Raw genomic sequence first — 14,327 nt, 5'->3', positions numbered from 1 at the left:
ATAGTATCTTTGTGGCTTAGAATTTGCATTTGTAAAACTAGATTACCTCATAAGATAAGAGCACTTATCCATTATGTAGGACATACTCTGCAAGGGATACCAAAGGAGAAAGCACCAATGGTAGACATATAATTGGACTCTATTAAGAAAATTCTTCCTATTTGCTTTTTTAAACAGGCTTATCTAAAGATGACTTTTGTCTTTATTAGAAGGTTATATATGTAGTTTAGGAATTAAAGGTAAATCATTCCTTAAACCTGCAAATATGTACTTCCTGTCTCATATTTCTGTACTCATTACTTGCATTTACTTAATTTCTTCTGGAAGAAAAATATCCCTTTTTTCTTCTGGTCTTTACTGGACTTTTATTTACCTTTTTAAAAAATCTATTTTCTAACTATTTGGACTATATGGAAACTGGCCACTCTGTAAAAGCCACAGAGATATAAAATGGCTAGAGTGCTTTAATAGAGTGCTTTCAGGTTTACAAAGTGCTGATTTTCACAGCAGAAACAGAGACTGTAGGAGATTAATAAATTCATTCATGTGAGCCTTCCTGATTCTAGGTCTAGGACTCTGTGCCTCTTTTAGCTACTTGGGGACCAGGATGAAAGGGAAAGTTACAGAATATGAAACACATTGGAAGTTCCTAAATTGCTATCCATTTTGGTTATTCTAAGTTCTGCTTGTGCTGATTTGTGATAGGTCTTAGGGAAAGTCAGGATCACTGAAAATGGGATTTCCACTATTTTTATTGGAGGCACAGTTGCAAGGTCCTAGACTCCAAAGGAAATGGGGAAATCTTTTTTTTTTTAATGAAATAATTAAAGTAAAAATTTAAAAATATAATTTATGACATTTAGCAAAGAACCTTATGTAGTATATTTTTGGTTTTTTGATATCACCATAGCTTTAACAAAAAATTTGGGGAAATTTTCAAGTTGGTGGTTAATTTTTATGTTGTTTTCTAAATTGATATAGTAACTGAACATTTTTCTATCACCATTTTATTAATTTTGTTAAATGTAACATTTATTACAGGAAATCCAAGCAGTAATCTGGCTTTGCTTTTGCTGCGTAGCTGTGGGTCTCTGTTACCTGAACTAAAACCTTCAGAACGAACAGAATTTGTCCACAGGATTTGGGACAAGCTGCAACAGTTGGGTATGATTATTTTAATATATAATTCATACATGGAATCTTATAGGTATTATGATGCATTTTTTTCCTTCTCTTTTGCTTAAAGAAGAAGGTTAATTAAATGTGATATACTTAGATTTTATGGCAGGATATTCAATTCAGTTATCTGAATCTCATTTTTCATATAGGGAGTTATAGTGACATCTAGGGGCATTCATAGTAAAATGGAAAGAAAATTAGATGTTAGAATCACTTTTGCATCATATTGGCTATCAGTTCTGAATATGAAATAAACTTTTTCACTTGGTTAGTGAAGCCACTTCTTGGAAACATTAGAACAGATGTGAACATGTTACAATTTGGAGAGGTATCTTCTGAAATGAGTACTAACATTGTACAGTAATAGGGTGAGTAATACAGTAAGAAAGAGGACTACCTCCTTCAACACAGACGTAGACGTGTAGGAAATTAACACAGTGGGCCCTCTACAGCATTTGTATAATTCTGAAGTGATAAATATTTGGGTCTGTTGAGGTTCCTAGGGTAGTAGGTCTTAACCTTCTTTGAGGATAAGAACTCTTTAATTTGAAAAAATATTTCAGACCCTATAAGACAGTGTTACTCTATTAGTGTCCATTGATTGAGGAAATTCACAATGACAAAAAGCTACTAGGAACTCAACAACATGTTTAAATGAATTTTTATTTAATTTTTCACAATAGCGTCTACTATTATTTGAAAATGGTAATAGCTATATATGTTAGACATTTATAGTATAATCACAGATTTTCATATGAAGGACTTCGGAGGTCTTCTCTTCTAGTCCCTGAATAAGAACCTTTTCTACAATGTAAACTACAAATGATCCAGCCTTTGCTTGAATATTTCCCCGTTGAGGGAACCCTCTATCATAAGGAGACCCTTTTCCACTCTTAGAATACTCTAATTGTTAAGAAGGTTTCATCAGGCCTAGATTAAATGTGTTTTGTCTTTCATCTTCTTCGAAACCCTTCAAATATTTGAACACAGTTGTATGATTTACTATCTTCACAGGAAACATCCCCATTTCCCTCCACCAGTCCTCACATGCATGATCTTTAGTTTCTTCACCTTTCTGGTATCTTTCCTTTGGTTTTTCTCCAAAAACCAAACACACACAAGATGTAGTCTTACCAGGACAAAGCATAACAGGGATCATCAGCTCTCTCAACACAAATCTTTGAATACAGTTCCAGAGGGCATCCACTGCTTTGGCTATCTTGTCCCATTGTTAAGTCAAATTGATCTTGCTTGCTATCAGCTAGAGCTCTAGGTTTTTGTCAGTTGACCTGCTGCCTCAGTACAGTGGTTCCATATTATTCTTGCAAAGTTGGTTTTTTAAGAAGCAAAAACAAGAGGGAAAAGGTTCATATATATGGCAAGAGCTAGTTGTATCCTTCACATTTGACCATGGATTCCCTCCTTTTTGCTGAAGCTAGGGACTTTACTTAATAATAATTTTCATCATTCAAAACTTGATGAGACCAAAAAGACCCTCTGTTCTTAATCTGATTCTCACCAGTAAGGAAGAAACTGTTGTTCAGTTAGAAATAATGTGAGCCTTGAGGAGAAGTAACCATTTAATCTTAGAATTTGTAATAAAAGAGGAGGACTCTGATAAGTACTCTGAATTTTTAACAGTAGATTTCAAGGTGTCTAGAGCAGAGGTTCTTAACTCTTTCTGTGTAATGATTCCTTTTGGAAGACTAGTAAATCCTATGTATCCCTTCTAAGAATAATTTTTTAAAATTTATAATTGAAGAGGTTAGTGAAAGTAAAGATGTAATTCTCTTTTGCATCCAGGTTCACAGACTCTTCATTTTAAGGTTATCTGCATCCCAGATTAAGAATCCTTGGTTTAGAGAGATGATAAATCAGTATAGTTAGCACTTTAAATAACAGTATCTGGGAATATCTCATCACACTGGAATATTGGTTTAAATCTAATAAGATGAAATGTAATAAGGATAAAGTCTGACTCTTGGATTCAGAAAATCAATTGCACAACTAACTACAAGATATGGTGGCCAAACCAATTTATAGCATTCTAGACTGCATGAAGAATTTTGGGACTAGGGAGACACAGTTGTGTGCTTCTTTGGTCAGATAGCATCTGGAGTATTGTATTCATTCCTGGACTATATTATAGGAAACTTAAAGGATTATTTATAAGCTGGAAGGCAGCAAGGATGGTGAGAGGAACCAAGATCATAATATTTGAAGATGTTGGAGAAACTAGGGATATTTATAGTCAGAAGAAAGAGAAGGTACCTTGGCAGGAAGGAGCATGAAAGCTTTCTTTAAGTCTTTGAAGGACTGTCATGTGTCATGTTTATTTTTGTTGTTTAAATTTTCTTGTTTAAAAAAAGAAGTTTCAGTATAAAGCATTTATTAAGCACCAGGCACTGTGCTAAGTGCTGGGGATACAAAAAGAGGTTAATAGGCCCTGCCCTCAAGAAGCTCATAGTCTAATGGGGGAGACAGCAAGCAACCAAATATGTATGAACATGTAATTAACAGAGGGAATTAGAATTAAGAGGGGTTAGGTAAGGCTTCCTGTAGAATATGGAATTTTAGTTGGTACTTAAAGAAGCCAGAGAGGTCAGTAACGGAGATGAGGAGGAAGGAGGGCATTGCAGACAATGCCTGGAGCCAAGAGATGGAGCATCTTGTGGGACAGCAAGGAGGACAGTTTCTCGGGACCATAGAGTATGTGTCAGGGGGTGTAAATAAGAGTACTGAAAAGATAGAAGGGGATTAGGTTGTAAAAGACTTTGAATGACAAATAGGATTCTGAATTGGATCCTGTAGGTGATAGGGGGCTCCTAGTTCATTGGGTAAGGAGGTGACATGGTTGGACTTGGACTTTAGGAAACTGAGAATGGACTGGAGTCAGGAGAATCTTGAGGCAGGCAGACCAACCAACACTTTATTTCAATAGTCCAAGCATGAAATGATGAGGGCTTGTACTAGTGTGGTGGCAGCTTAAGAGAAGGGGGAATATTTGAGATATATGACAAAGGTAAAATTGTCAGGCTTTGTCAACAGATTGAATGTGAGGGGTGTTCAGACAGTGAGGAGTTGTGGCTCACACCTAGGTTGGGAACCAGAGGGACTGGGACTTTGTAGGGCACTTCTGGGTGGTGGTGCCCTTGACTGTATTCAAGTAGGAGAGTGTTTAGGGAGAAAGATGATGAATTCCACTTTGGACATATTGAATTTACAATGCATATGGGACATCTGTTTCAAGATGTCTGAAAGGCAGTTGGAGATGGGAGACTGGAGGTCAGCTGAGAGGTTGGGGTAAGATGGGTGGTCATCAGCATAAAGATGGTAATGAAATCACCAAGTGAAGTACTATGGGGAGAGAAGAGGGTTCAAGACAGAGCCCTGTGGAACACCTGTGGTTAGATGATATGATCTAGTTGGGAATCTATGTTATTAACTTAAACATTTTAATATAGGAAGAACAAGAAAAAAAGATTAACTATGAGAAATTGACTTTTGTAGATAATATTTAAAAGTATATGTTAAAATTTAACATGATAGTAACAAAACTTACCTGCTTGTCTTTGTTCCCTTCTGCTCTCAATTATCTGTATATTTAAAAAAAATATTTCATGGATGCTTTTTTTTTGCGTCGCTATCTCTGCCTACCAATTTCATTAATGAATACCCTTCCTTATAATAGGTATAATGAAGATCAACAAGTCCCCATGTTAGCTATGTCCAAGAAAATATTTCTCATTCTTTTTTTATTTTTTCCTTTTGGAGGGCAATTGGGGTTAAGTAACTTGCCCAAGGTTACATGGCTAGTTTTCTTTTGTGTGGGTGTTAAGTGTCTAAGGCCGGAACCAAGCTCAGGTCCTCCTGACTCCAGGGTGCTTTACTTTACTGCACCACCTAGCTGCCCCAATATTTCTCATTCTAAACCTCTAGTTTGTCATCTCTTCTGCCCAGATGGTCAGTCTTCTGAAGTCACAATCCAGCCTTGTCATGATTATAGTTCTTAAATCTTTCAGAATAATTTTCTTTTATATTATTATAGTCATATGTATTGTTTTGGTTGTGCTTGCTTCATTCTGCATCAGTTCATGTAGGTTTATCCCAGGTTTTCTCTGAATCTGACATTTTTGTAATTTCTTTTTTTTTTAAGTTTATTTTTAGTTTTCAACATTCACTTCCATAAGTTTTCAATTTTCTCTCCTTCCCCCTCCTCCCCTCTCCCCAAGATATCATGCAATCTGATATAGGTTCTACATATACATTCCTATTAAACAATTTTTATATTAGTCATGTTGTATAGAAAAATTATAATGAATGGGAAGAACCACGAGAAAGAAAAAAAAAAGACAAAACAAAAAAGGGAAATAGCCTGCTTTGTTCTGCATTCAGACTTCATAGTTCTTTCTCTGGATATGAAGGGCATTTTCCATCCTGAGTCCTTTGGAATTGTTTTAGGTTCTTACATTGCTGAGAAGGGCTAAGTATCAAAGTCAGTCATCACACACTGTGCCTGTTACTGTGTACAGTGTTCTCCTGGTTCTGCTCCCTTCACTCAGCATTAGTTCAAATATAAGTCTTTCCAGGTTTTTTTTAAGTCTGCCTGTTCCTCATTTCTTAGTATTCTATTACATTCATATATCATAACTTGTTCAATCATTCCCCAGTTGATGGCATCCCCTCAATTTCCAGTTCTTGTCCACCACACAAAGAACTGCTATAAATATTTTTGTACATGTGGGTCCTTTTCCCATATTTGGGATACAGTCCTAGAAGTGGTATTGCTGGGTCAAAGGCTATACACATTTTTATATAATTGCTCTCCAGAATGGTTGGATCAGTTTACAAAAAAATGAACATTTTTGTAATTCCTTACAACACAATAGTATTCTGTTATATTTATAATATAATATGGAATATAATATAATATATAAAATAATAAAATATGGAAGCAATGAATAAAAGTTGCAGAGGCCAATTTAAGTTTATTTATGTTAAGGCCATTTCTAGAATCACCTGTCTCAGGAGGTGGTCAGTCCCCTTCAAAGACCATGTTCAGGGGAATGCTGGTAAACTGTTTATTGGATATGTTTTAGGACTTGTTCAGACATGGGTAGGATTGGGGATAGTAGGTCTTTTTTTTTTTTCTTGACTCTTGAGGTCCTGTGAGTTTGTGGAGTACTGCAAAACAGGCCCTACAAATTTCAGCTGTGACTGAACTAATGAGCATTTTCATGTGTGTTTTGTGGACCAAATTCTCCCTCTCCTCCCCCCACCAAGTTACTCTAAAATGTGTTCATAATGATCATGTTAGTAGTATTTTCTAACAGGAAGGACTACAAGAAATCTACTTTTGGAATATGTAGGATTTGAGAAGGCAGATCACTTTGTCAGTTGTTAATAAGCATCAATTAAGCACCTACTGTGTCAGGTTCTGGGAATGCTAATATAATAACTGAAACAATCCCTTCTTAGAGGGAGTTTGCATTCTAATGGAGGAGACAACAAGGACATGCTTAAGGACACACAGAATAAATACCTTTTACTTGTTAATAATTGCTTGCTCAAAGACTTAGGGAGTACTTAGTTCTAGCAGATACGTTGTAGAGTATCATTAAGATGCTGAGGTGATGATTCTACATTCAAATTCAGAAGTGATATTGTTGCCCATCTGTGCTGTGTTTGACCCTTTTGTGAGATGGAAGTTCTTAGTTATTCCAGTTTGTGAGAATGATAGGATTCAGTTAGTTTAACCTTTTTTCATTTTCAGGTGTAACATATGATATAAGCCACTACAATGCTTTACTTAAAGTATATCTTCAGAATGAACATCAATTCTCACCAACTGATTTTTTGGCAAAAATGGAGGAAGCAAATATTCAGCCCAATCGAGTAAGTAGTCTCTTTTGTGGGGGAGTACATAATAAGACCCCTTCTCACTTTTCCCTCCCCAAGTTAAAAAAAATCAATTTTTCCATTTTCTTGACAGGTTACATACCAGAGACTGATTGCTGCTTATTGTAACAAGGGGGATATTGATGGTGCCAGGTATGATTTCACATATTCTTTTTTTTTAATTGTGGGGGAAGGGGGAAATCACATAAAATTACTATTAAAACTATGCAATTTGAATTGGAAAGCAAGTCTAAGAACAGTTTACTTAGATATCTTTGGTAATATGGCAGACAATATAATCCTTACACCAAAGGAAAATCAAGTATTAGTCTTTAACAGGCATTTTGGCCTGAAGTTATATATTCATTTTTGAGACTAGTGTTTTACAGGGGTGGGCGAACCTGTGACTTCGAGGTCACATGTGGCCCTCTAGGTCTTGAAGTGCAGCCCTTTGACTGAATCCAAATTTAACAGAACAAATCCCTTTAATGAAAGGATTTGTTCTGTAAAACTTGAATTCAGTCAAAAGGCTGCACCTAAGGACCTAGAAGGCCACATGTGGCCTGGAGGCTTCCGGTTCCCTACCTCTGGTTTAGGATTACTCATCTGTCTCCTTGTAATTTGTTGTCTAGGTAGAAAACTTAGCTACTTGGGAGATTCCATTTGTCCATGGACTATACTTGTTAAGTTCCATCCCATGCAAACCAGCTATATTTTTAAAAATTGGTATCTTGCTTTGTTATTACCTTTCTTTCCAAACATATCCCTACTTCACTGGTGCCCAGAGATCCATCCTTTGTGAATTTAAAAAGTAATGTGAAAACCTACCAGCACATTGCCCCTTCTGAAAACTATAATTTCAGGGTTCCCCACCCCTGTGCCTACCGCTCAGCTTTCACTTTTTCAACTTTTCCCATTTTTCAGGATGATTGTACTGTTCAGTTGCTGTTCTTTTCATTTCCATTGTTGTCATCATTTATGTTGCTTCCTAGTTTTGCCTTTTGCTCTTTGCATCAAGACGGGAGAGGTCTGCTTACCAGTAGTTCATCTATCAAACAAAAATGGCTCTGGAATCTGAGGATGGGGATATAAGTCCTGCCTTTGACACTCATTACTTGTTGGACCAACAGCTCGTCACTTCACCTCCCAAGCCTTCTGTAGAGTGAGGGGATTGGTGCTCTTTATGGTTCTTTCGTGAACCAGTTCTTTACTAATACCAAAAGCCCTTTGCCTCATCCTCAGTTTTCGCCAAATTGGTCCTCTACTGTTGACTAGTAAAGCAGATTATCACTTTGGAAATATTTTTGTATTATCATTTGAGAAGTTTTTTTTTAAGGTTTAATCCTAACTATGGCAAAGGCCACCATTATTGTATTATAATTTTTCTGATTAACATTACTTCTCTTATCTTTTAGCAAGATTCTTGAATTTATGAAGACAAAGGATCTTCCAGTCACAGAAATAGTATTCAGTACCCTTGTTACCGGGCATGCAAGAGCTGGGTAATATAAAATAAGCTATTTTAATTGTTTACACAAACATCCTAAACCTTGACTCTTTATCTCCTTGAAGTCTGAATTATCATATGAGAAAGAATGCATACATCATTTTCTATTATACTTGGCCTACTTCCATTAAGTTAGGCTTAATCTTAATACAGAATTAATTTCTATTTCAAGTATTGAGATTCATCCAATTTATCCATGTGAGGTAATTAATTGGTTTGTTCCTGAAAATGTTAAAAAAGTAACTTGAGTGGTGATCTCATTCTCAGAAAAGGTTAATTTGCTGCCAAGAGTAATTTATCAGTTTAAATCAGTCCCATTTGAATATCCCTTAATTATTTGATCATTTGTAAAGGTTCATTAAAATGAGGTTTTTATATTTTGATATTTTAGAAACCTAGGACTGTGATTATGTATATTTAAGCTTTAGAATATTGTATTGATACATATAAGTTATTTTGAATTTTGTATGATACTATCTTAAATAATAAAACAGTTTTAGAACAATATAAACAGACTTGTTTAAATAGGGATGCCTTTAAAAAATCTTTCAAATAATTTACAGGGATATGCAAAATGCAGAAAATATCCTTTCTGTGATGAGAGAAGCAGGAATTGAGCCTGGTCCAGATACTTATTTAGCATTATTGAATGCATATGCTGAGAAAGGTGACATCGATCATGTTAAACAGGTATGCTTTATGCAGTATAAATTACACATTAAAGAGATTTTTTTTTAAAACATCTAATATTACATTGATTATCTAACAAGACAAGAAAGTAGAAGTAGGATTTATTCCCATTTTACCATCTGAAACATTCTGTAGTGGTCAGAATAATTTATAGAGAATTGCATATATTTTAGCTACTTAATATTATTTTAACAGCTAATTGCTGTATTCCTGAAATGAAATATATTCTTTTTAATGTAACAGTTACAATTTTTATCTTTAGAAATGGTGATTTACTTTAGTTTTGGAAAAGAAAACCTTTTAAATTTAAATATGAGTGGATGCCTTAACTTTTATTATCTTGAAATTGTCTACAGACTTTGGAAATGATGGAGAAGACTGATAACTACCTTATGGACAGAGATTTAATGCAGATTGTCTTTAGCTTCAGCAAGGCTGGATATCCTCAGTATATCTCTGAAATTTTGGATCGCATGAAATATGAAAGAAGATATATTCCAGGTTGATTTTTAAAAGATATATTATAGTTGATACGAATATGAACCATATCTTTTAATGTTAAGGGGAAAAAACATTTTCCTAAAAGTATCTGAATCTAAATTGTAGTTAATGGCATAGGAATCCAGAAGTACTTTGAAGCCAGCATATAAAAGTAGCTTCAATTTTAAATGAGCTTATAGTCATTAATTTTTTTAAGTGCATGTATTAATTTAGAAATCTTTTCATCGACTTCTAAAAGCAAGTTTTTTAAAAAAGATAGATGCACATGATCTGTAACTTTGAATTGTGGCAGTTTTGGGCTGATAATCAGTTTTCTAGTGCTGCAAGTTGCTCTTGAACGTGAGAATGTGGTTCGGAATAAGGGAGGATGTGAGTAGGAGCTGAAGTGTAATGTTACTTAATTTATAAAAAGTACATTATCTGTGTTTATTTTCTAGATGTGATGAACCTCTGTCTGAGTTTAGTGACGGAAAGATTGGAAGATGTAGCAATGCAAATTTTAGTGTCATGTCCAAAATCTATCCTGGAGAATACACAAGAAAATGCTTCTAACCTAAACAACTTTGGCAATTTTTTTTTACAACATTGTGTCACCATGAATACGGTATTCAGTTCACTCTTTTCTTCCTGAAACTTGTTCTTTAAAACAGAATTACAGAGAAAAAAAATAGATTGTAAGAAAATTTTGAAGCTCTAGGACTCTGAGAGTGTGATATTACAAATAGAGACTTTTTCCTTCACACTGTTTTTGAAAAAATATTGGGATATTTGCAGAAGATGAGAGAAGGCTGACAAAACATATTCATTTTCTTCTAGCCCTTCAACAAGTTGGAAGAATTTTGTGAAAAGTTAAAAGAAGTGAAGCTGCATTTTGCCCCTTTACAGTTCACATTGTACTGTGCTCTGAAAGCCAAGAAAACTGGTATTCCATTCTTAAATTGAAAACAAACATAGTAGATTTTATCCTGAAATAATCTTTAGAAATAGTCATTATAATATTCCCTTTCTTTTTCCAGCTTTGGCAACTGACCTCATGAAGGCAATGAAGGAACAGAAAGCTCCTATCAGACCGCACTATTTTTGGCCATTGCTAACTGGACATCAAAAGAACAAAGATACTCAAGGTTAGCGTTTTATTTCCTTGTTTCCTAAAGCCATAATAATTCAGGAACCCATTTTGAAGAGTTATCACTGCTTGGAGCATCTGTAGAAGCCAAATTAAATTCTTTCCTGATAACTGTTCAGAGGAGAAGAACTTCTTTGGACATGTGGGAATGTTTACTCTCACACAAATTGCTCTCAATTGTTTTTAAGAACAGAACCCAATATAGTTTTAAATTTCATTTATTTTACCTATTAGTCTTCAGTTTTTGAATTCAGATTCATAATGAAAACATAATGAGAAAATACTATGCATCATTAACTTATAAAACGAGGTCTTTTGGTTCTTGCTGTTACAGTCTCTATAAAATTAAATATTTATAGGTGCTTTCAAAGTAAAACCGCATCCCAAGTTTAGGTTTCACTAAAACAACTAAGGAGCTTAATAGTTTTTCTTTGTGAAACATTTTTTTTCCTTTTAACTGATGAGCTAAATTTGAGCTTGGTTACAGTGATAGAAAAAGCAGGGAAACTCCTATTGCTGGATGAGTGATCGTGACCTGACAGCATGCTGATTGAAGGGCAGAAATGCAGTCTTTCGGGTCCTTAAGTACGTTTGAGCATTTAGCACACTTTTCCCTGTTACACATGGGATGTCTATGGTCTATGAATAAGAATGGAACAAATATTAAATTTTAGAGTACAGTGTCTAATTCTTTGGTTTGCGTTATTGGTAATTCAGAAAGAGTAGTCTCATAAAAAGATGCTTTTAACAGAAGTACTTTCCCCTTGGGGAAACAAAAAATGGTCTTTTCCCTCTTATCTCACAGTATAATGTGCTCTAGAATGAGATGCAGAGTTGTTAGTGTGACATTGGGTGACAAACAAAACGCACAAACACAAAAAAAGTGCTTTTAGCAGACTGTTCATATTGCAATTTTATTTTAAATATACAGTTGTATTCGGGTTTAGAAGAAATGCTGAAACAAGTATTCCCTAATTGTTTCTGACTATAAAAGTCTCTAAATCCTTTTTAGAAACATCTTTGTGAAAACAGTATGCAGTTTTATTAACTCTTTGCATATCTTCTAGTTCTGAAACTCCAAGGTCACCTATAACCTCATGTTTCTGACATAGAAAGTTTGTATCATTCTGTAAAAACTTTGGTTCATATATTATCTCTAAAACAACCTCTAAATATATATTTTTTTGTTTTTATGATGATCAAATCCTAAAATATATTTTGATGATTGTTGTTGAAATGTTTAGGTGGTTAGTCAGTGAAATTTTGTCTTTTCCTGAACAAAACCTAGGTTTAAATTAGGGATATGTTACTAAATTCACCTTAGGTAGATGAGTGGATAAATATATTCGGGGACCTATTTTTTTGTCAAAGATCACTTTTATTCATTTATAGTTTATACTAGTGTCACCTGAAAGAAGTTTTCGTTGTATCCAAGCTCAATTAGATATAAAATCAAAGATCTGACCTTATTGGCAACAAACCCACTTATTGCTTAGTGGAGAACTCTCAGCGATCACTCAATGGAGAACTAAATATCTTCAGAGCTTTGTTGAGGTTTAGTGAGATTAAGTGGCTTTCCTGTGATCCCACAGCTATAAATGTGAAAGGCAAAATTTGAACTCACATCTCCCTAACTGCCTAATCTACTGTATCAAACCATAGAATCATATAATTGGAAGAATCATGTAATTCAAGTGCTTCATTGCATTGACGAGAAAAATGTGACCCTCCCAACTTGAATGGGATGGATATTTGAGGTCTCTCATCTTGCCTAGTAACAGAGCTATGACCGACTATGTTCTGGTTCTCATTTCTTTTTTCCTATCATATAATCTAATTGTGTTAAGTAATACTATTTTTACTTTACAATAAACCCTAGCTATAAATGCATGGAGAAAAATTTAATCCTTTCCTCATCTCACATGCACCACCCCCTACCCCTCTGCCATATGATTTTTACAGATGCCAGTCTTTAGAACTATAGATTTCTCTTTTTAGAGATTCCTCTGTGTGTGTGCTTTTGCCTTTATTTTATTTTTACCAATGACAGGATCTATAACTACACTTTTCCTTAATATTAAGAGAAAATTCATTTCATCTAACATAGTAAATAGATTGTTCTTGGAGATATGGTTGATAAGTTGTTATTTGCTATATTAAAGTTCCTGAAACCAAATGTACACACGCACACACTATCCCCAGAAGTAATGAAATGTGATTCAAATTTGGTTGAGGGAAGGGTATACATCTGAGTAGAAAACTACAAAAAACAGACATTGTTGAGCACCAGCTTTGAATAAACAAATAAAATATCTCCAAAAAAACCTCAAACAAACAAACCTGACTCACATATCCAACTGAAGCCTAAGCAAATTTGAAAGAACTCTGGCTTTTCCATCTCCAACTTAAGACAGTTTGTAGTGATTTTTCTTAATAGTTTTGTCCTCTAGCACAGATGCAAAAATTGCCATAAATCTAGCTTATTTCACTGTTCAGAACTCTAAATATCTATCACGTTTTTGAGAATGGATAAAAACTAAAAACCACCAAACTAATTTAGGATCAGGATGCATTGTAGAGTTGTAAGATGAATAGGAAAGGTGAGAACTTAATGACATAAAGAATTATTATTATTACACACTTGAAGATACAGATTTCTTTGAAAGCTTTGACCCTTACAGAAAGTGAAGAACAGTGCTTAATGATGATGATGATTCCAATTTTAGGACCAGGTTGTTGCTACCATACATAAATTATGAAAGAGTTCAAACTTAATGTAGATGAGTGCAAGAAAATGGTTAGGAACTTTGTACCGCAGGCTGTAGCTGTCACTATAGGCTGTAAAATTTGAGTACCTCACAATAAATGACCTGATAGCTAGAATTATACATCAAAAGTTCACCATCTTTCATGGACTTACACATCTCCATACTAAAAAGACAAACCTAAAAGTATTCTGGAAAGCTCAACCAGGAGCTATACTCTTAACTGTAGCAGTATCTAACCATGTTATTGCCAATGACTGCCCGAATATTTTATTGAGTAAGAAGTCTTAAGAACAGCACTTTTAATAATCACATTTGTTGCTACATAACTGGGGGTAGGGGGACGATATGTGAAAGCTTTCTAAATCTAGCAGAGGAGAGCAAAGAATAACCTACATAAACAAGATGAGCACATACTCAGTAACCCAGTCTACTCCTGGAATTGTGTTAAAGGTGCTTTCAGTTATTCTACAGAGGATGAACTCTCATACCTGTGAATACAAAAAATAATTATTTCATCTATCCTTGCAGTAGTCTATAGGACAGTGACTTGTCCCAGCACCATTTCTACCTTAATCTCATCAAGAAATGTGAGAATGAGATCAAAATAATAGCATTCAGTTCATCTGAGATTTAATAGTTTGCAAATTCCTTACTTGCA

At 34.7% G+C, this 14,327-nt stretch overlaps 1 protein-coding gene across 2 annotated transcripts in view; it reads left to right on the top strand.

Moving 5' to 3' along the window:
- Nucleotides 1–14,327, top strand: part of LRPPRC (leucine rich pentatricopeptide repeat containing) — a 124,158-nt gene that overhangs the window by 18,511 nt on the left and 91,320 nt on the right. For both annotated transcript variants that reach the window (XM_069071608.1, XM_069071607.1), the window contains exons 3-11: nt 1,042–1,164; nt 6,953–7,074; nt 7,172–7,230; nt 8,493–8,579; nt 9,148–9,274; nt 9,631–9,775; nt 10,213–10,379; nt 10,592–10,697; nt 10,792–10,899. In XM_069071608.1, coding sequence (XP_068927709.1) covers nt 1,042–1,164; nt 6,953–7,074; nt 7,172–7,230; nt 8,493–8,579; nt 9,148–9,274; nt 9,631–9,775; nt 10,213–10,379; nt 10,592–10,697; nt 10,792–10,899 — 1,044 coding nt within the window. The remainder of the gene's footprint in view (nt 1–1,041; nt 1,165–6,952; nt 7,075–7,171; nt 7,231–8,492; nt 8,580–9,147; nt 9,275–9,630; nt 9,776–10,212; nt 10,380–10,591; nt 10,698–10,791; nt 10,900–14,327) is intronic.

Source organism: Petaurus breviceps, unplaced genomic scaffold, assembly GCF_028583685.1.
Source record: "Petaurus breviceps papuanus isolate PSGF00001 unplaced genomic scaffold, PetGlider_PUasm1.0 90842, whole genome shotgun sequence".
In the NCBI taxonomy this organism is placed as follows: domain Eukaryota; kingdom Metazoa; phylum Chordata; class Mammalia; order Diprotodontia; family Petauridae; genus Petaurus; species Petaurus breviceps.
This window is presented reverse-complemented; position numbering and strand designations above follow the sequence as displayed.